General features: G+C 36.7%; 1 protein-coding gene across 4 annotated transcripts in view; it reads right to left on the bottom strand.

Moving 5' to 3' along the window:
* The window catches only part of USP32 (ubiquitin specific peptidase 32), a 219310-nt gene that overhangs the window by 64758 nt on the left and 132276 nt on the right, over window positions 1-22276 (bottom strand). For all 4 annotated transcript variants that reach the window (XM_008011187.3, XM_037993075.2, XM_037993074.2 and 1 more), the window contains 2 exons: window positions 13143-13226; window positions 10355-10416 (listed from right to left, as the gene is read on the bottom strand). In XM_008011187.3, coding sequence (XP_008009378.2) covers window positions 10355-10416; window positions 13143-13226 — 146 coding nt within the window. The remainder of the gene's footprint in view (window positions 1-10354; window positions 10417-13142; window positions 13227-22276) is intronic.

Raw genomic sequence — 22276 nt, forward strand, 5'->3', positions numbered from 1 at the left:
TTTATCATATATATAATTCGCAAATATCTTCTCTAGAGCTGTGAGGCTGTAGCATTTATTTTCTTAATGCTCTCTCTTGAATCTCAAAAGTTTCTAATTTTTTCTATGTCTTACACTTTTTCCCCCATTTATAAATTGTGCTTTTGGTGTTATATCTATGACACCTTCTACCCCCAAATTATAAAGATTTTCTACATTTGCTTTTCTAGAAGTGTTATGTTTTTAGCTCTGATGTTTAGGTATATGGAATCCATTTTGAGTACATTTTAAAGCATAGTGTGAGGTAAGGGATCTAAAATAATCTGTTTGCATATGGATATCCAATTTTCCTGCACCTTTTTTTTTGTTTTTTAAAGAGACAGAATCTTGCTATGCTGTCCAGGCTGGCATGCAGTGGCTATTCACAGGTGTGATCACTGCATACTCACACTAAAGTTGTGAACTCCTGGGCTTAAGTGATCCTCCTGTCTCAGCCTCCTGAGTAGCTGGGACTATTGGCTCAGCTCCTTCTGCACCATTTTTTTTTCTTTTTAAAGTCAGTCCTTACTCTACTGAATTTTCTTGACATCTTTAAAAAATAATAAAAATGATAATAAAAATAACCATTGACCAAAAATATAAGGGTTTCCTTTTTTTATTTTTTGAGGCAGAGTCTCACTCTGTCGCCCAGGTTAGAGTGCAGTGGCATGGTCTCAGCTCACTGCAACCTCCGCCTCCTGGGCTCAAGTGATTCTCCTGACTTAGCCTCACGAGTAGCTGGGACTACAATCGTGTGCCACCATGCCTGGCTAATTTTTGTGTTTTTAGTATAGATCGGGTTTCGCCATGTTGGCCAAGCTGATCTCAAACTTCTGGAATCAGTGATCTGCCCACCTCTGCCTCCTAAAGTGCTGGGATTACAGGCATGAGCCACCATGCCTGGCCAAGGGTTTCCTTTTAAAATGTCAATTCCATTTGACTGATCTCTATGATTCTACTTATTCCAGTACTTGATTAATGTATCCTTAGGTAAACTGTGAAATCAGGAAGTCTAAGTCTTCCATTTTCTGCCATTATTTTGAAGTTGTTTAGGCTAGTCTGAGTTCTCTGCATTTCCCTATACAATTTAGGAATAGCTTGTCAATTTATAGAAAAAAGCTGGGATTTGATTGGGTGTGTTTTGAATCTACAGAACAATTTGAGAAGATTGCCATCTTCACAACATTAAGTTTTCAAATCCATTTACTTACATTTTCTTAAATTTCTGTCAGCAATGCTTTGTATCTTTACATGCACAAGTCTTGCACTTCTTTTGTTGAATTTATTTCCATGGGTTTGATTTCTTTTGACAATATAGTGAATGGAGCTGTTGTCTTCATTTTAATTGTACTTTCAAATTATTCTATCTAGTACATGACAATTCAACTGATTCCTTAATTATTGATCTTGTATCCTGTCATGTTGCTAAACTCATTTTATTAATTCTAACAGTTTTTCTGTGAATTCTTTTCGGTTTTCTACACATAGGATCATGTTATCTGCAGTTACAGACACTTTTATTTTTCTTTACAATCTGGATGCCTTTATTTCCTTTCCTTGCCTGATTTAACTAGCTTGAAGCTCTAATACAATGTTGGTAAGTGTGGCAAGAGCAAGTATCCTTTCCTGATCTTATGGGAAAAGGCTTCAGTGTTCTACCATTAAGTATGATCTCAGTTGTATATTTTTCAAGATACTTTTTAGACTGAGGAATTTCCCTCCCCCAAGGTTTTGAATGAGCATGACTGTGCTCTAGTAAAATGTCATTTATGCTCACTGAAATGTGAATTTTATGTAATTGTAAGGTGTCACAAAATATCCCCTTTTGGTTTTCTCAAAGCCACTTAAAAAGGTAAAAACATTTTTAGCTTGCAGATTGTACAGAATCAGGCAGTGGGCCAAAGTTGGCAAATATGCCATAGTCTGCTGACTAACTGCTGACCTAGTATATGGTCTATCCTAGACAATACTCTGTGTACATTTGAATATGTATTCTGTTGCTGTTGGCTGAAGTGTTCTTTGGTGGGTGCATATATATATCATCGTTTATCATAATAAAATGTCTCTCTGGCTCCAGTAACTTGTCTTTTGTAACCTAAAAGCCATTTTTTTTCTTAACAGTAAAGTGATTTTAGTTCACCTACGGTTATATTTGTATGGTTTTATCTTCTATTCTTTTACTTTCAACCTATTTGTGCCTTTGAATCTCAAGTAGCTGGATTGTGTTTTTTTTGTTTGTTTTTTGAGATGGAGTCTTGCTCTGTCACCAAGGCTGGAGTGCAGTGGCGCGATCTCAGCTCACTGCAAGCTCCACCTCCCAGGTTCACACCATTCTCCTGCCTCAGCCTCCTGAGTAGCGCCTGGGACTACAGGCGTCCACCACCACGCCCAGCTAATTTTTTTGTATTTTTTTAGTAGAGACAGGGTTTCACCGTGTTAGCCAGGATGGTCTCGATCCCCTGACCTTGCAATCCACCAGCCTCAGCCTCCCAACGCCCGGCCAAGTAGCTGGATTTTTAAAAAACAATTCAGTCTAAATCTTTGGCTTTTGATCATCTGTTCAATCTGTTTATATTTAAGGTAATTACAGATGTGGGTTTATGTCTGCTATTTAGTTATTTGTTTTCTATGTATCTTTCTTCCTCTATTCCTCTACTTCTTTCTTTTGTGGTAAATAGGTATTTTCTAGGAATTTAAATAGGTAACATTTTAATGCCTTTTTAAATAAAACTATTTTGGGGGATCATTTTCTTAGAGATTGTTGTAGGGTTTACAATATGGATCTTAACATAGTCTACTTTATTTTTTATTTTATGTTTTTGAGATGGAGTCTTGCTCTGTTACCCATGCTGGAGTGCAGTGATGCCACTCAGCTTACTGCAACCTCTGCCTCCTGGGTTCAAGTGATTCTCCTGCTTCAGCCTCCCAAGTAGATAGGGTTACAGGCATGCACCACCACGCCTGGCTAATTTTTGTATTTTTAGTAGAGATGAGGCTTTGCCATATTGGCCAGGCTGGTCTCGAACTCCTGGCTTCAAGTGATCTGCCTGCTTTGGCCTCCCAAAGAGCTGGGATTATAGGCGTGAGCCACCGCACCCAGCCAACATAGTCTACTATGTTTGATTGATACTAATTTATTCCAGTAAAGTATAGAAACTAAAAAAGTATAGAAACTAAAACATAGAAACTTTGCTCAAATATAGCTCTACCTTCTACTCTCATCTTTGTGCTACGATTGTAACTCATATAAGATCATTATATGTTATGGGAACAACATGCTTTTATAATTATTGTCATATAAAAATGTTTTTTAAACCAGTAAACAAAAATACATAGAATAGTTTATACTGTCTTTTATTATTACCTATGTGATTTCTACTATTGGTGCTCTTTATTTTTTTTGGCATTTTTATGGTTTTATTTAAACATAAAACATGCATATGAGCTGTCTATTTATTTTCTCCACTGCACAGGCTGGCATTGGGATTGGTGACTCTGATGGCCAGCTGGGCTGCTCTTTCCACAATGTCTTTACAGTTCTTGGAGGAAACACTGTGGGCAATCTCAGCACATTTGTTGCACATTAGCAGCACTTCCAGCTCCTTGACGTTGTGGACCAGGAACTTCTGGAAGCCCCTAGGCAGCATGTGCTTTGTTTTTTTGTTGCTGAACCTTCCACAAACTCTGTTGTCAATACCTCTGGGTTTTTGTCAGTTACACTTAGTTTTGACATATCAGTCTAACTGGTGCTGGATGAACTTCTTGGTTCTCTTTTTTATGATCTTGGACTTCACAAGGGGACTAAGGGCAGCTATGATGCCGAGTAGGGGATGGCTGCCACCTCCATAGGCACCGCCAAGGAAGAGAGCCTCTTTATTTCTTCACGTGGATGTTAATTACTGTCTGGCGTCACTTCTTTTCAGCTTGAAGAACTTCCTTTACTATTTAAAGACAGATTTCCTGGTAACAAATTCTCAGTGTTCATATAGGAATGTCTTTAGTTCATCTTCACTTCTTTTTTTTTTTTTAAAGTTTTTTAAAAAAAGGTTTAAAAATGTTTCTATTAAAAAATTTATTATATATAATAATAGTATATATTTATGGGATACATGTGATATTCTGACATATGCATACAATGTGTAATGATCAAATAAGGTAATTAGGATATTCATCACCTCAAATATTTATCATTTTTTTGTGTTGGGAATATTCCAAATCTTCTAGCTAATTTGAAATAAACAATAAATTATTTTTAACTATAGTTACCTACTGTGCTATTGAACACTAGAAGTCATCATTCTATCCAACTGTATTTTTACAGTCATTAACCTCTCTTCAGTATCATCCCTCCTGCCCTTGCCAGCCTCTGATAACCATCATAATACTCTCTAATTCCACAAGATCAACTTTTTTAGCTCCCACTTAAAAGTGAGAACATGTGATATTTGTCTTTCTATGCTTGGCCTATTTCACTTAACATAATGACCTCCAGTTTTATCCATGTTGCTGCAAATGACAGGATTTCATTCATTTTATGGCTGAATAACATTTTATTTTGTGTGTATGTGTATATATCTATGTATACATATATAATATATATATTTTCTTTATCCATTCATCAACTGATGGACACTTAAGCTGAATCTGTATCTTGGCTATTGTAAGTAGTGCTGCAATAAACACAGGAGTGTAGACAGCTCTTTGCTTTACTGATTTCCTTTCTTCTGAATATATACTCAGCAGTGGGATCACTGGATAATATGGTGGATCTCTTTTCAGTTTATTGGGGCACCTCCATACTGTTTTCCATATTGACTTTACTAATTTACATTCCCATCAATAGTGTACTAGCACTTCCCTTTCTCCACATCCTCATCAGAATCTGTTATTGTCTTTTTTATAATAGCCATTTTAACTGGGAGATAATATTGCATTGTGGTTTTGATATTTCGATTATGATTAGTGATGTTGAGCATGTTTTCATATGTCTGCTGGCAATTTGTATGTCTTTTTTTTTTTGAGCAAGGTCTATTCAGATCACTTGCCCATTTTTAAATTGGGTTATTTGGTTTTTTGTTATTGAGTTGAGGTCCTTATATATTCTGGTTATTAAAACCTTGATGGATGGACAGTTTGCAAATATTTTCGCCTATTCTGCTGGTTGTCTCTTCACTCTGTTGATTGCTTCCTTTGCGCGAAGCTTCTTAACTTGATGAAATTCCATTTGTCCATTTTTGCTTTGGCTGCCTGTGCTTTTAAGGTATTATACAATGTCATACCACTCAAACGAACGTCCTACAGCATTTCCCCAATTTCGTCTAGTAGTTTAGGCCTTAGATTTAAGTCTTTGAATCCATTTTCTTTTCTATTTTTTTGAGATGCAGTCTCCCTCTATCACCCTGGCTGGAGAGCAGTGGGGAAATCTCGGCTCACTGCAACCTCCGCCTCCCGGGTTCAAGCAATTTTCCCACCTCAGCCTCCTGAGTAGCTGGGATTACAGGCGCTTGTCACCATGCCCAGCTAGTTTTTGTACTTTTAGTAGAGATGGGGTTTCACCATGTTGGTCAGGCCGGTTTCGAACTCCTGGCCTCAGGTGATCCGGTCACTTTGGCCTACCAAAGTGCTGGTATTACAGGGATGAGCCACCTCGCCCAGACTCTTTAATCCATTTTGATTTGATTTTTGTGTATGGTAAGAAATTGGGATCTGGTTTCATTCTTCGGCACATGGATATCAAATTTTTCCAGCACCATTTATTGAAGAGATTGTCCTTTCTCTAATGTATGCTCTTGGCACCTTTGTCAAAAAAGAATTGGTTCTAAATGTGGGGTTTTTTTTGTTGTTGTTGTTGTTTTGTTTTTTGAGACACAGTCTTGTTCTATTATCCAGGCTGGAGTGCAGTGGCGCAATCTCCGCTCATTGCTACCTCCACCTCCTGGGTTCAAGCGATTCTCCTGCCTCAGCCTCCCGAGTAGCTGGGACTACAGGCGCATGCCACCAAACCTGGCTAATTTTTTGTATTTTTAGTAGAGACGGGATTTCACTGTGTTAGCTAGGATGGTCTCGACCTCCTGACCTTATGATCCACCTACCTTAGCCTCCCAAAGCGCTGGGATTATAGGCGTGAGCCACCATGCCTGGCCTGGATTTATTTCTGGGTTCTCTGCTCTGTTCCATTGGTCTATGTGCCTGTTCTTATGTCAGTGCCATGCTGTTTTGGTTACTATAGCTTTGTAGTATATTTTGAAGTCAGGTAGTAATTCACCTTTATTTCTGAATTACAGTTCTGCTAGATAAAGAATTCTGGATTGACAGTTTTTGCTTTTTTGTTTTTTTTCCTTATATCACTTTCTCATGCCACTGCATACTGAGCTCTACTGTTTCAAAAAGTCAGCTGTTTATCACATTGTGGTTCCCTTCTATATGATGAGTCTTTCTGCTCTTGTGGCTTTCAACTTTTTCCTCTGTCTTTAGTTTTTAACACTTTGACAATGATATGTCTAGGTGTGAATCTTTTTGTGTTTAACACAGTTGGAGTTCATTAAGCTTCTAAGGTTAATAATTTTCAACAAATTTGAGAACTTTCAGACATTATCTTGTCAAACTTTTTTCTGCTTCTTTCTTTCTGAGACTTCCATTATGCATATTTTGGTAGACTTGATGGTGTTCCACCTTTTGTGAAACTCTGTTCATTTATTTGGTCTCCTTTCTCTCTTTCTGATGAAATAATCTCTATTGATACATACTCTGTTTTGCTGAGTATTTCTCTGTCAACTCAAATCTGCTAGAATTTCTATTTGATTCTGTTTTAAAATTTCTATCTCTTTATTGCTATTTTCTATTTGGACAAGTCAGTGAGATCATACTTTCCTCTAATTCTTTAAATACAGCTTCATTTAGCTCTTTGAAAACATTCATAATAGCTGCATTGAAGTCTTTGTGTGCTAAGTAGAACATCTGGTGCCACCTCTGAGACAGTTTCTACTATTGTTTGTTTTTTTCTTGTATATGGGTCACATTTTCCTGTTTTATTCCATGTCTGATAATTTTTTCTTGTTGAAAACTGAACACATTTGATACTTTATATTAGCAACTCTGGATTCTGAACCCCGTGTGTTTTGTTTTGTTTTGTTTTACAACTTCCCAGAACAATTCTGTAGAGTTTAACTTCCCATACAGTATCTTGCAATGTGAAGCTGCTCAGCTTCTTGTTGTTTTCTTTTTTATTATCTCTGTTTTTATTGTTAAGCTTGGCTTTCTTGGGGTGAGCCTAACTTACTGGTCAGCCAGTGACTGTTGAGAGGCTGTGCTGAAACACCTTGAGCCAGTAACACTCGCATCCTGATGGATCTGTACATGGTTTGGGGAATGCATTTAAAGTTCAGGCAGGTTACAAGCCTACCCTGGCTTTTACTTTCTGCACATGCAAGGCTTCACCTTCAACTAGGGAGGAATAAAGGGCTAAAGCCCACTTTGGTTTCTCCTGAGTTTGTGTATAGCCTTGTACAAGTAGTCTACAGATCACTGGGGACATGAGAAAGCTTGTTAAGGCTCACTATGTGATCCTGTTCCCTGTCAAAAATTTGACTGGTCTGTTGTTAGTCTGCTGCTTCCCCTAACCAGTATTTTATCCCCAAGCTGGTGATGTCAGTTTCCCTTTTCCCCTCATTTTTTACCACCATGATGGTATATATTTGTTTTATAATATCCTTGGAGAGGCATTTATTCATGCTCTCCTTCAAATCATAAATCAGACTGTCAGCCCATTCTGACCTGCCTTGTAGAATTATCATGCAGATTTGCTGGATGGGAGGAAATGAAAGCTGCTCCTGGTTAAATTACCACACACTTCCATTGTTCTCACCAAAGATTAGTAGTTCTTGAATAAATGCTTCTTAATTTCTTGTATGTATTTGGTCAGTTTCCAGAGTCCTGAAATGGTTGTTTGACAATTTTGTTCAGTTTTCTAAGTGCTTTTGGGAAAAGGGTTTGCTGAGACCTTCACTCGGCCATTCCAGAAATCATGATACTTATTTTTTTTAACAATGTACTGACTGTAAGTTAGAGACAAATATTTGTTCCACCTCATTGCATATGAACCAACCTGAATCATCCTTTAATAATTATCACAGTCAAATGAATTTTTATAAGTAACAGTAGAGGCAAAATAAAATAACACTGAAAATGAATAAACAAATTAAAAAAAACCCACAGATGAAATGAACCAATTTGGAACCAACAATTTTAAATCTAGACTTATTAAAAAATACAAAATACAGAAAGCAGATTATTTTAAGAAAGTAATTTTAAGTACTTTTAAGAAAGAGGTCCTAAACTTGATTCTGCCGCTCCCATGTAATTTCAGGTCCTCAACTTCTATAAATCTCAGTTTTCATTTTTACAAAATGGGAGACACTAATTTCATGCAGTTATTCTAAGGGCCAGATGAGATAATGTAATTACACGTATTTTGCAAAGAATAACTTTCTATGAAAATATAAGATTATATCAACTTTATTTTTTGAAATAGGGATGCTCTGAGTAGTTGTAAAATAAGCCAGTAAATATAAATATGGGCAACATAGCATTCTTTCTATCTATGCTAAGTGATATTTACTTCAGAATATATTACTATAGTAAATTAGACTGTAATAGAAAAAAAGTCTTGAACTCAGGAGTTCAAGACCAGCCTGGGCAATATAGTGAGACACCATCTCAAAAAAATCCAAGACAGAAAATAAAACAAACAAACAAATAAAAACTACATGAGACTGGAGTTTTATCAAAGCAACATTTAAAAAAACAGATTTTGCTTAATCTTCTTTAAGAAATAACCATGCTGCTCTGCATATGGAGTGGCCACCCATTTATTCCTTTCTTTTCTTTTCTTTTTTTTTTTTTTTTTTTTGAGAGAGTCTCACATTGTCACCCAGGCTGGAATGCAATGGCATAATCTTGGCTCACTGCAGCTTTGACCTCCTGGGCTCAAACAATCCTCCCACCTCTGCCTCCCAAGTAGCTGGGACCACAGGCATGCACCACTAAGCCTCGATAATTTTTTTATTTTTTGTAAAGACAGGGTCTCACCATGTTGCCCAGGCTGGTCTCGAACTCCTGAGCTCAAACAATCCACCTGCCTTGGCTTCCCAAAGTGCTGGGATTACAGGCATGAGCCACTACACCTGGCCCCTTTACTTTCTTAATAAACTTGCTTTCACTTAAAAATAAATAAATAAATAAATAATACATAAATAACCATTTTTAAAACTTGTCATTTAAAAACTTAGAAATATATCTACTACTTTAACTATCTATGTATTAACTGGCATGTCCTGTTTAAACGTTGAATATGTAATCCTGTTCTCAGGTATTCCAAACAACTCTATTTTAGTAAACTCCCATCTATCCAGAAACCCAAGCCAGAAGAAACTACTGAAGAGTTTGTATGCACAATACTTTCAAGAAAAAGTCAAGTGACAGTACCTATTGAGAGTTTATTTTAAAAGCAGAGTTTACTAGAAATTCAGTCACATTTCTGAAACTATCTACACAAATGTGTAGCATAACAGCAATGTCACAAAGCAATGAAAGACACTCAAGTTATTAAAAATTAGAATATAGCTATAAAACATGCATACCTTTGTTTTTAAAATATAATTCAGATATTTCATCTTAAGTAATTTATCCTAAAGTAAATCCTTAAGCCAAGACATAGAGACTTTATTAACAAAATTGGTCCAATAAGCTTATATTAAAAAAGAATAATAGAGGATGAACAGGGCTGCAAACCAATCATTTAAAATTATATTCAAAGAAGGCTTTATTCTAATATATATTAAAGTAGTATTTTATATGATCTAGAGTGAAAATAGGAGCAGGGAATAAAATAGGTATTTCAGAATATTCCCATTTTTATTTAAATCATACAAATATCATTGTGGGCATAAGTTTATATAAATATTAAAAATGTCTACAGCAATTATCTATAAATTATCTATAAAATCTTTCTCTGCTTCTTTTTGTTTAGCTCTATTTTCTAATTTTTCCAACAATAAACATATTTTGGTACTAAAGAAAACTGGTTACTTTTTATCTCATTTCAAAAAATCAAATTTAGTATTCAGTGCAATTTTAATGTTAAATAGAATTTGCCTTCTTAATTAATCTATAGTACCTTCCCTTATCTAGGAAGGTACTTTAACAAAAATATTTCAATATGTAACTATTTTTGAGAAACAGTTAATGATTACATTAAAATAGGACACGCTGTTCCTCAGTAACCAATATATTTCAAGTATTTGAAATTTCAACTATATAACTGAAACTACAAATTTACCTAATAATTTGTCCTTCTTCTTCCGGAGTAGCTGGTCTTAACCCCAGAACTATGTGACACACCTAGGGAAAAAAATGGTAAATCAAAGTTTATTAACTGCATACTATTTCAAATTCTCTGCATGAGATCCACTTCTTAAATGGGAATCGGAATTAGCAACAGCTTTCAACTCATGAATTATGTTTTTCACTTGAGCAAATTTTAACTTTAGCCTTGTGGTTTTGGGGTTTTGTTTGCTTTTTTTAAACAAGCCATTTCAATGGAGGCTAACTTTCAAATCTCTAGGTAAGAAGGGAAGAGAAAGGGAAGGAAGAAAAAGGGAAAGGGGAAGATACTACCTCAGGAATAGATTTCAGAATAATTCTTCTGACACTTGCATATGATAGATTTTAAATAGTCAAAACACTCAGCCATGTGTGAGATCCTGGCAAATAAAAGCATAATTCAATATTGTATCATTAACCTAACAAGCTAACTCTATCAATTTTAAAACACAGATAAAAATAAAAACAATTTAGCATAACTGTCTGCTCATATGAGCATAATCAAATACGTGACAAAGCACATACAGTAAAATACAATAAAATTTAGGTGTTGAGTAAATAAAATATAGTAAAATTTAGGTTCAGGGTGTTTCCTGAAAAAAACTTTTTCAGCTTTTCAGTATAAAATGTTGGAAGCATACACATAAGCAAATCTAAAGTATATGTTTATTCATAAGTTAAGAGTCACAGAAACAGTGCCACTCCAAGTCCACAGTAAGAATGACGAAATAGGAATGGCAAAACTAAAAGTCAAAATGCTATACTCTGTGAGAGCTACAACATGACTCAGACACAAACTTAAGTGACCAAAATGTTCATACAGTGAATATGAGATAAAGAGTACACTGAATATGTTCATGTACAAACAGTATATGAACTGTCAACTGTACATAAGCAATACATTGAATACGTTCACGTACTGTTCATACAATAACTTCGTACACTGAATATGAGATTGTTACTTTAAAAAATAACAATAGTTCAATTAAAAAAAAAAAGCCTACAGAACCCACTACTGAGGATATTATTTTAAATGAGATAAAAATAGTTGACCAGGCCAGGCGTGGTGGCTCATACCTATAATCCTTTGAGGTCCTTTAATCCTTTGAGTGACCTTTGATCACTTGAGGTCAGGAGTTTGAGACTAGCCTGGCCAATATGGTGAAACCTCATCTCCACTAAAAATACAAAAAGTAGCTGGGGGTGGTGGCACACACCTGTAATCCAGCTACTCAGGAGGCTGAGGCAGGAGAATCGCTTGAACCTGAGAGATGGAGGTTGCAATGAGCCCAGATTGCACCACTGCACTCCAGGCTAGGTGACAGAGCAAGACTCTGTCTCAAAATAAATAAATAAAAATAAAAAATAGTTGACGAATTTTCATGTTACCAAGCAATTCTGTTGTGTTTATAGTGGTGATCTATATTATTTTCATATATATTTTATAAAGCCATCAACTTGAATCTATGCTGAAAATTATAACTTGTAATAAAGCAAATAATTGATTTACAGGCCTATCAGATTATATATATTTTAAATACATAAAACTTAGTCATTAGCTCTCAGGAAGAGACCAATTTCCATTTATTCCAACATAGATGTGTTGCAGACAAGTTCATTATTTAAAATGGTAGATCATGATACGTATAAACATACTAAACCATTCTGACCTTCACAGTGGTAAAAGAAAAATAAAATAAGAAGAAACTAAAATAAGCACTATTAAATCAAGTTAAATATTTATGAATAACTATAAAAATGGGAAAACTTAAATTATCCTTAAAAATCAGAGCAAGAGAATTAGTTTAACTAGGACAATAGTTAAAATTTGGCAAGCTCTATGACTTAGTGTTGACTTCTGGTAGCTTTCATTCTTCCTTCCCGCTTAATCTTTCTTGGACCTTCTAAATAATAAAAATTAGGAAACAGCCTCATACCTTCAATGATCTCTTAATCAGAGAGATTGTATACTTTGAAAAACTTGGGCTGGGTGTGGTGGTGTACTCCTGTAATTCCAACACTTTGGGAGGCTGAGACAGGAGAACTACTTGAGCCTAGGAGTTTAACACCAGCCTGGGCAACATAGCAAGACCTGTCTCTACAAAACATACAAAATTAGCCAGGCGTGGTGGCACACGCCTGTAGTCCCAGCTACTCGGGAGGCTGAGGAAGGAGAATCAGCTGAGCCTGCACAGTCAAGGCTGCGGTGAGACACGCTTGCACCACGGCACTCCAGCCTGCATGACAGAGCGAGAGCTGTCTCAAAATTTAAAAAAATAATAAAATAATAAAAAAAGAAAAGAAAAATGTATAGCTACCTCCTTATGATGCATCTTTCTGGTCATACTGCCTTACTTAATAGGAAGGCTATTTATTATTTATTTATTTTCTTTTAAAAAAATTCTCCTGGTCAGTCTTATTACAAGGAAGCCCTTTTAAAAAGACAATAATGAAGAAACTAGCAAATTATGATGGCTTTTGCAACTTACTCTCTATATGTCTGTGTACTACTCTAAAATGAGTTAAAATAATCTACATCCCACTTTCCTATTTCCCACATCACATTTTGAGAAACTTCAGCAAGCACCCATCTTTCAGATGTGTAATGTAGTTCTGTTTTTTTTTTTTTAAATAACATATGGTTTTGCAGCCTAGATACAACAACTCTGACTACTATATGATGGAAAAGATGTAGAAGTACTGGTACTACTACCCTCTGTTGCTGTTATTTACCTTAAACATACCTGGAAAAGGAGGTTCAAAAACTCATTGGCAAGAACGTTTTTCACACTCCAGATCTGATAGTCTTCCAGAGTAAGATGACCCATCTGAAACAGAGACATTCATGTTAGGAACATCTTCTTTTCTTTTTCTTTTTTTTTTTTTTTTTGAGACAGAGTCTCATACTGTTGCCTGGGCTGGAGTGCAATGCGCAATCTTGCCTCACTGAAACCTCGGCCTCCCGGGTTCAAGTGATTCTCCTGCCTCAGTCTCCCAAGTAGCTGAAATTACAGGTGCCCGCCACCATGCCCAGCTAACTTTTTGTATTTTTCAGTAGAAACTCAGTTTCACTAAGTTGGCTAGGCTGGTCTTGAACTCCTGACCTCGTGATCCATCCACCTCGGTCTCCCAAAGTGCTGGGACTGCAGGCACCCACCATGATCTAAATGTTGACTAACACAGAAAAGCAATTTCTTCCTCTTTACTTTTTCCTAACTCCCCTACAATGCAGAAGGTAAACTAGTTCAAGTTCATTCCTGTAGGTTTCCCTAAATGCATTCAATAGCAAAATTTTACAATTTGTGGTAATGCAAACATATATAGTTTAATCATACATGGTTGGCAAAATTCACTAAATATCTGGGAATTTTATCAACGCAGTAAGAAATACTGCCCATTTTCTTTAAAAGGTTTAGATAACTAAATCAATAAACAAGTTCTAGTAACATTATTTGTCCCCGCTTCCTTTTATGCCTCAAATGTATTGGTGGCAGTCTGCACTATTAACAAGGAATATATATATATTTACATTGTTTTCTAAAGAGAAAAAAATATTGACTTACAGAATCACTGAGGTGTATAGATCAACTGTCTTATAATCAAACAACAGACACGTGAGGGATTTAATAGAAAAATCACTGGGCATGGTGGCATGTGCCTGTAGTCCCAGTTACTCCAGGGGCTGAGGCAAGAGAATCGCTTGAGCCTAAGAGCATGAGTCCAGCCTGGGCAACATAGCAAGACACTATCTCTTTGAAAAAAAGTAATAATAATAAAGAAAATCCTCCAAATCAGGGTAGAGAAATAAGCTAAAGGGAAAGGAAGAAAAACAAAAACTCCTTTCTGTTTTTACAAACAAGTTCACATTCAAAAAGCAGAAGGCAGGGAAAGGGGTAGGCAAATCACTAGATTATGACTAACACTGAATCACAGAATCTTTCTTATCATGATCACTTTTCAAAAAATTGTCCTGTTCACTTACAACAGAGGAAGTGCTGTGATAAGGGTTTTTTTCCCACTCAAATCAGTACAGCAGAGGTCCTTGAATAATGTTTCATTCAACATCATTTTATTATAATGTTGATAAGAAAAAAAAATGGATTCCCAGCTGGGGCCACTATCTGTGTGGAGTTTGCATATTCCTTCCATGTCTGCATGAATTTTCTCCAGGTGTCCTCCCATATCCCAAAGACATACATGTTAGGTTAACTGGAGTGTCTGAATTGTCCCACTATAGTGTGATATCTGTTGCTGTGAGGAGAGGAACATCAATGCCAGCACCACGGCAACAGAAGAACCTCAAAGGCTATGTAAGATCTGCCAATCTCCCAAATCAAGTACACAAAAAATTGGTGAAGAGAGGGTTTGAATTCACACTTATGGTAGCAGGTGAATCTGGATTGGGCCAGTTAACATTAATCAATTTATTATTCCTCACAGATTTGTATTCTCCACAGTATCCAGGTCCTTCCCATAGAATAAAAAACACTGACGAACAATGTGATTTCATCATTCTAAGAAACATATTGGTAAGAACACACGTGCAGAACTTGAAAGATGTTACTAATAATGAAGAACTACAGAAGCAGAAAACTGGCAGCTGTGACATAATGGAGTTGATAACATTACCAAGCAAGGGAGGCTTGCTGCCTGATGAGATAGAAGCCAATACTATGACGTTGGGTTTTTGAGAAAAGCAAAGCAAACAGGTCAACCAAAAAGGAGATGGCAAGTCTGTCCCCCTGTGCTGGTTTTAAGGCAATAATTTTATTAAAAAAGCCTTATAGGGTGGATTCTGGGATTGGCAGGTGACTGCTAGAAGGAGAGGACTGAAAAGTCCTTGGGCATGCACAGTTATTTCTTCATGTTACTTCATGGATCGCATGTGGAAATTGGGGGGAGTCAGTATGAAACATGCAATGGGAATTAGCAAGCTCATTCTGCATAAACTCCAGTTAGCCATATTGGTTCTAGCCAATTCAACCAGTTTTTAAAATCTCACAATGGAGAGAGGGTTAGCATTTCAGCAAGTTGTTATTTATTTTATTTTGCTTTCTAAAAGAGATACAGGATCTCACTCTATCACCCAGGCTGGAGTGCAGTGGTGTGATCACAGCTCACTGCAGTCTCAAACTCCTAGGTTCAAGGGATCCTCCAGCCTCAGCCTCCTAACTAGAGGCACAGGTTACCAAAACTGGCTTAAAAAAAAAAAAGAAAAACACAAAAACACAAGGTCTAGTCATGCTGCCCAGGTGGTCTTGAACTCCTGGCCTTGCAATCCTCCTACCTTGGCCTCCCAAAGTGCTAGGATTACACAGGCGAGAGCCACCACACAGGCCAGTTTTTTGGTGTTTTTTTCCTTCAATCCGCTATTCTGCAAACTCAAGGAGTTCTGCTGGTTATCGGTTTCCTACTCTTTGGGGAAAAGTTTTAGTTTCAGCTTTTTACTAAGTTGTTTCTTTTCTTAGCTGCTATCCTGTAAGCCCAAGAGTATAGTCATTGGTTTCTTTAACTCTTTAGGGCACAATTTCAATAACAGAATAAATGGCAGCTTACTAAGAGTCTTCTTCTAGCACAAATGGAAGAAGGAAAAAGGGAGCAAGTAGGTAAAATGAAGAAGATGGAGATCAAGGCAGCAGGTATTTGAGATGGTCAGTAAGTAGTTCAAAACCTGAAGGATTCTGAAGTTGAGCTCCAATGGTGCCATGAAATGATGCAAATGAAAAACATGAAATGATGCAAATGATAAATGAATACTACATTCATTTAATGCAAATAAAAAACAATTTGGAAGCACAGCAAAAAGAATTAAGAGAAAAACTGCTGTCAGTTTGAGGATGAGTAAGCAAACTGAGAAGTCAACAATGTATTTTAGAACATCAGAACTCTTCAAGAATCTTGGCAAAGATCAAGAAGAAAGGGAAGATCTTTTAAACTCTCTATTGACCAAGAGTTACATATTCGTTGCCAAAACACCATTATGGACATCAGTGTTTGCTGGATCCCTTTGACCAATCTGCATCAGCCATTATGATGGATTTAACAGCATGACAAAAATGACTTTGTTGTTGATCCTGGTGGAGATTAAGATGCCTTGAATTGTAGGGTGTTGTGTACTTATAAAGTAACAGCTCTAAGTGCCTTTCCTACATTTTCTTTTCCTTTTTAAAAAATTAAACAGATATCTTCAATTTAATGCAAGAGAACACTTCGCTGTTGTACAGTCATGTTCTGGCGATTTGAATGTTTACAGGACATTCTAAAATAAAATGACTCTGGAAGGTTTTGATTGAAGATAAACTGCCATAATATGAGGCAAACTATGCTTCTCTGTAACTACAATGCAAAACTTCCATCTGATGCAGCATATACTATAAGGTAAATTAGTCTAACACAGGTGACCCTATTTTTTCACCCTTCCATTGTTTAAAAATACACATGGGGAAAAAACCCTATATGCTTACAGTGCACCTAGAACTACTTTTTTAAACAATCTTTTTTTGTTGTTTGCTTTAAATCCTTTAAATATATATTATTCTTATTTAGTGCCCCATTTAGCCAGAATCTCATTATTGCTTCATTTTTGTAATAACATTTAAATTTAGGTATTTTCCACATATTTGCCCTGCTAAAATAGAATATAGCATCTTTCACATGGTAGGAACCAGCAAGGAAGCTTTCCTTTAACTCTCTTTTTACATTTTATAGTAAGTAGCAGGAGGAAGATGCATTTACAGATCATTTCTAGGCAACACTGAGAAGATAAAGACCAACCTGCAATCTCTTTAGTTTGCTAGAAATAGGAATCACGGCCTCTTAAAGAGAAGTCACTATTTTGCACTGAGCTGTGTTCACAGATAGCATATATGCACTTTTTGTCTGTATTGTAAACAATTCATGTAACAATGTTGTGATGTAAAAAAACAAAAAAATGAAAAAATAATAAATTGTCCCAGTATGAGTATGGATATACATGTGAGTGCGCCCTTCAGTGGGATGGTGTCTTGTACAGGGTTGGTTCCTGTCTTGTACCCTGAGCTGCAGGGATAGGCTCTGGCCAGCCACTAACCAGAACTGGAATAAGCGGGTTGGAAATGAATAAAAATTACCATAAAATAACAACTCATAAAGTATGCAACGATCATACAAATGTATGATAATAAATGATATGCTAAGAAAGTACTCAATGAGCCTCCCATATTTGTTATTGTTAGTTTTTGAACTACAAGGTGGTAGGAGGTGTTTCTTATAATTTTCATTTTGCAAACATTTATCCCTTGATTTAGCCCATCACCACTATGCTGCTGTCACTCACTAATTCACCAAAAACTGGGTAAATAATTACCTTGTTTTTATCAATCTTTCTTAGATCTATTTATAGTTTACATTTATTTCAAAGCTTAATATTAGAAGTGCTTGGGGTCTTTATTTAGAAGTTTGGTGATGTTTTTGTGACTAGAAATATGCTGTGGGAACTTAACTCTTGTTTGCCTAAGGTAAAATTAGTTTTGTTCTATACCCTTTCACTTACAGTTGCAGTTTCCAAGAAACTAAAGACAACATTAAGTGAGTACTAACTATAAAGAAGTTAAAGGCATCTGGAACTGTAATACATTATGCACAAAAGGATCTTTGACTTAGAGACCTGTTGTTCATATTACAATGCTATCAGAATTGTCAATTACTTCCGTAACCATCCGTCATTAGTATTCCCCTTGCCTTTGAAAATTACTTTTGGCTATAGCAATACGGTTTTAAAAGATACAGGAATAGGCCAGGTGTGGTGCCTCATGCCTGTAATCCCAGCACTTTGGGAGGCTGAGGTGGGTGGATCATCTTAGGTCAGGAGTTCAAGACCAGCCTGGCCAACATGGTGAAACCTAGTCTCTACTAAAAATACAAAAAAATTAGCTGGGTGTGGTAGCGGGCTCCTGTAATCTCAGCTACTCAGGAGTCTGAGGCACGAGAATCATTTGAACCCAGGTGGCAGAGGTTGCAGTGCACTCCAACCTGTGCAACAAGAGCAAGACTAAAAAAAAAAAATAAAAAAGATTCAGGAATAAATCATAGCATAATCATAATGGAATACTATGCAGATGATAAAAAGACTAAGTTAATCTATATATAACTTTCTATCTAGCATATGAAAGACGCTTAGTAAACATTCTACTAAGTTTTTTAAGTAAACATTTATTTACTAAGCATCTTTCATATGCTAGATAGAAAATTATATATAGATTTAGGAAAATTCAGAAAAAAATTATTGCAGAATGACTTATACAGTATTATTCAATTTTTAAATAAAGAATACACACAACACATGTAAATTTATCCTACACTTGATAGTAGTCAGAATAGTGTATCTTCCCCTATAACATTCATTGAGAATAACTAAAATTTTAATTCTTAAAACAAAAAAAAAACCAGAAGAACTGCAAGCTCTGCCACATCATGTACCTCAGTCATGAGGAGGCAAAAGAGAAACATGTCACATAACTTAATGAACTCTAAGGGTGAGGATATTATGCTCTGATAAATTCCATCGCATTAAGAAGTTTTACACTGAACAGTCACAAGTAAAATTCCAGGACAGAAAAATGAAGAATGCCAATACAGGGAAAAGCTATGTTGAATATAAGCTATATTTCAAAATGCTACTTTTTATCTTTGAAGTAATAATTGCCAATGATTCTGCACTGATGACAAAACTAACAGCTAGTGTAAACTCATTTTAATTTTATAGGACTCAGCATTTAGAACAGATAGGGAAATCATAGTGAAATGTGAAAATGTAATAACTTCTATTAATTTTATCACTTGAAAATCTAAAATGCTACTAATAAAAATAAAATAATGGCTGTTTAAAAAGTACAAATGTAGGCCAGGCATGGTGGCTCACACCTGTAATCCTAGCACTTTGGGAGGCCAAGGTGGGTGGATCACTTGAGGTCAGGAGTTTGAGACCAGCCTGGGCAACATGGCGAAACCCATCTCTACTAAAAATACAAAAATTAGCCAGGTGTGGTGGCGCAAGCCTGTAATCCCAGCTACTCAGAAGGCTGAGGCAGGAGAATTACATGAACCCGGGAGGTAAAGATTCCAGTGAGCCGAGATCACCCCACTGCACTCCAGCCTAGGCAACAGAGCAAGACTCTGTCTCAAAAAAACAAAAATAAAAACAAAAACAAAAGGACAAATGTAATTTGATATGTGAAATAAATTATTAATATATGGTATAAGAACCTTGCATATCTAATAGAAAAAAACATAAAATGCTTAAGATGGTAAAAAGTATTTTTAAGATGATAATCTGATTCTTTTATGTAGTTAAACTAGTAATCACAAATATTCAAGGAAGAATTTTCAGAGTGAGGGTATAATGACCTCAAAGATATGTTAATACTGTCCAAAAGGAAAGAAACATCATGAAAAGAAATAATAGATACCACCATACAGAAGCATCATGCATACAATGATGGTCAAAAGCCCATTTGCTATATTGACACCTGAGTAATAATTAACACACTGTAAAAACATATACAGCATTACGCTTAAAAACTAGAATTGTAAATGGATTTTATTTTCTCCCAATTTAGTGGATGTTTTACTGACTGCAGTTAGGACTACTGCTAAGCAAGGTATCGATAATATGAACTTTTCCTAAAGCAAATTCACTGACTATATGGCTTATTTTATCTATCTATCTATCTATCTATCTATCTATCTATCTATCTATCTATCTATCTACCTGAAACAGAGTTTCACTCCTCTTGCCCGGGCTGGAGTGCAATGGTGTGATCTTGGCTTACTGCAACCTCTGCCTCCCAGGTTCAAGTGGATCTCCTGCCTCAGCCTCCTGAGTAGCTGGGATTACAGGCACCCGACACTAAGCCCAGCTAATTTTTGTATTTTTAGTAGAGACAGGGTTTCACCATGTTGGCCAGGCTGGTGTCGAACTCCTGACCTCAGTTGATCTGCCCACCATGGCCTCCCAAAGTCCTGGGATTACAGGCGTGAGCCACCATGCTCAACCTATATGACTTATTTGTAAATGTCCTCCATTTAAATGTGGCCCTAATTAGGCCGGGCGCGGTGGCTCATGCCTGTAATCCCAGCACTTTAGAGGCTGAGACGGGCGGATCATGAGGTCAGGAAATCAAGACCATCCTGGCTAACACGGTGAAACCCCGTCTCTACTAAAAATACAAAAAAAAAAAAAAAAAAAAAAAAAATTGAGCCGGGTGCAGTGGCGGGAGCCTGTAGTCCCAGCTACTTGGGAGACTGAAGCAGGAGAATGGTGTGAACCCGGGAGGAAGAGCTTGCAGTGAGCCGAGATCATACCACTACACTCAAGCCTGGGCAACAGAGCGAGACTCCATCTCAAAAATAAATAAATTAATAAATTAAATAAATGTGGCCTTGATTTTCAAAATACTGTCAGCTGATCGCTTGCTCTGTTCTGCTTAAATCTTTGGAGGTTTCTCCACAGTTTGGTATAAAGTTCAACTCCTGAGGTTTGTATCCAAGGCCCTTCAAGATACGGCCCCAATCTAGGTCTATAGCCTTTAATATATGAATCTGTTATTCCAGCCACATCAGAATATTTGCAGTTCTAGGACTATACAGGATGTCTTACTGTACAGTCCTATACAGTAATAATGTCTTCTATTCTTTTTTTTTTTTTTTTGAGACGGAGTCTCGCTCTGTCGCCCAGGCTGGAGCGCAGTGGCCAGATCTCAGCTCACTACAAGCTCCGCCTCCCGGGTTTATGCCATTCTCCTGCCTCAGCCTCCCGAGTAGCTGGAACTACAGGCGCCTGCCACCTCGCCCAGCTAGTTTTTTGTATTTTTTAGTAGAGATGGGGTTTCACCGTGTTAGCCAGGATGGTCTCGATCTCCTAACCTCGTGATCCACCCGTCTTGGCCTCCCAAAGTGCTGGAATTACAGGCTTAAGCCACCGTGCCGGCAATGTCTTCTATTCTACCCCTAGTTGTTACCTCTTTTAGGAATCACGTTTCAACTTTTTACTTGTGTTAACCATAATTAAGTAATTATTAAAGTGCTGCATCCCAGCAGAAATCTGAACTTTCAAAGTTCAATTTACATGGTTCCCTTTCTATCCTCCCACCATAATACCGGGTGCTAACCTTTGTTTTGAGACAAGTTCCCATTCTGTTGCTCAGGCTGTAGTGCAGTGGTGTAATCATGGCTCACTACAGCCTTGACCTCCCAGGCTCAAATGATTCTCTTTCCTCAGCCTCCCTTATAGCTGGAACTATAGGCATGTGCTACTATGCCTGGCTAAGTTTTTGGGTTTTTTTTTTTTTTTTTTTTTGGTAGAGATAGGGTCTTCTTATGTTACCCAGGCTGGTTGAGATCTCCTGGACTCAAGTGATCCTCCCACCTCAGCCTTCTAAAGTGCTGGGATTATAGATGAGAGCCACCATGCCCAGCCTCAACTTCTAACATAGCCCTGATCACACTTGTCTATCTTTACCTCTCTACTACAAACTATCAAAGGGTAACATCTAGATCTCTTGAAACACTACAGAGTATCATTAAATAGTCAATAGATGAATTAGATAAGACAGAGAAGACTTGGTAGTCAGGAAAAGAATGAGTAATGGTACAATCTAGTCACCAGCGAATATTGTTAATAGGCTTGGTTAAAAAATCCAAGTTCAATCCTAAACTACTACTATTTCATTATCATGGTTACATGGAATTGAAGCAGCTAAATGATCTTGTTTAATGTTCACAGCAGAGCAAGAAGTAGAAACCCCATCTTACCTAAAAGCTGACAGCAAAAATACCTACATACTTATGAAACACTTAGAAAAAAGGTGTTCAAAATTTTATGTCCACACAAGGAATTTTC

This window comes from Chlorocebus sabaeus, chromosome 16 (assembly GCF_047675955.1).
Source record: "Chlorocebus sabaeus isolate Y175 chromosome 16, mChlSab1.0.hap1, whole genome shotgun sequence".
NCBI lineage: Eukaryota > Metazoa > Chordata > Mammalia > Primates > Cercopithecidae > Chlorocebus > Chlorocebus sabaeus.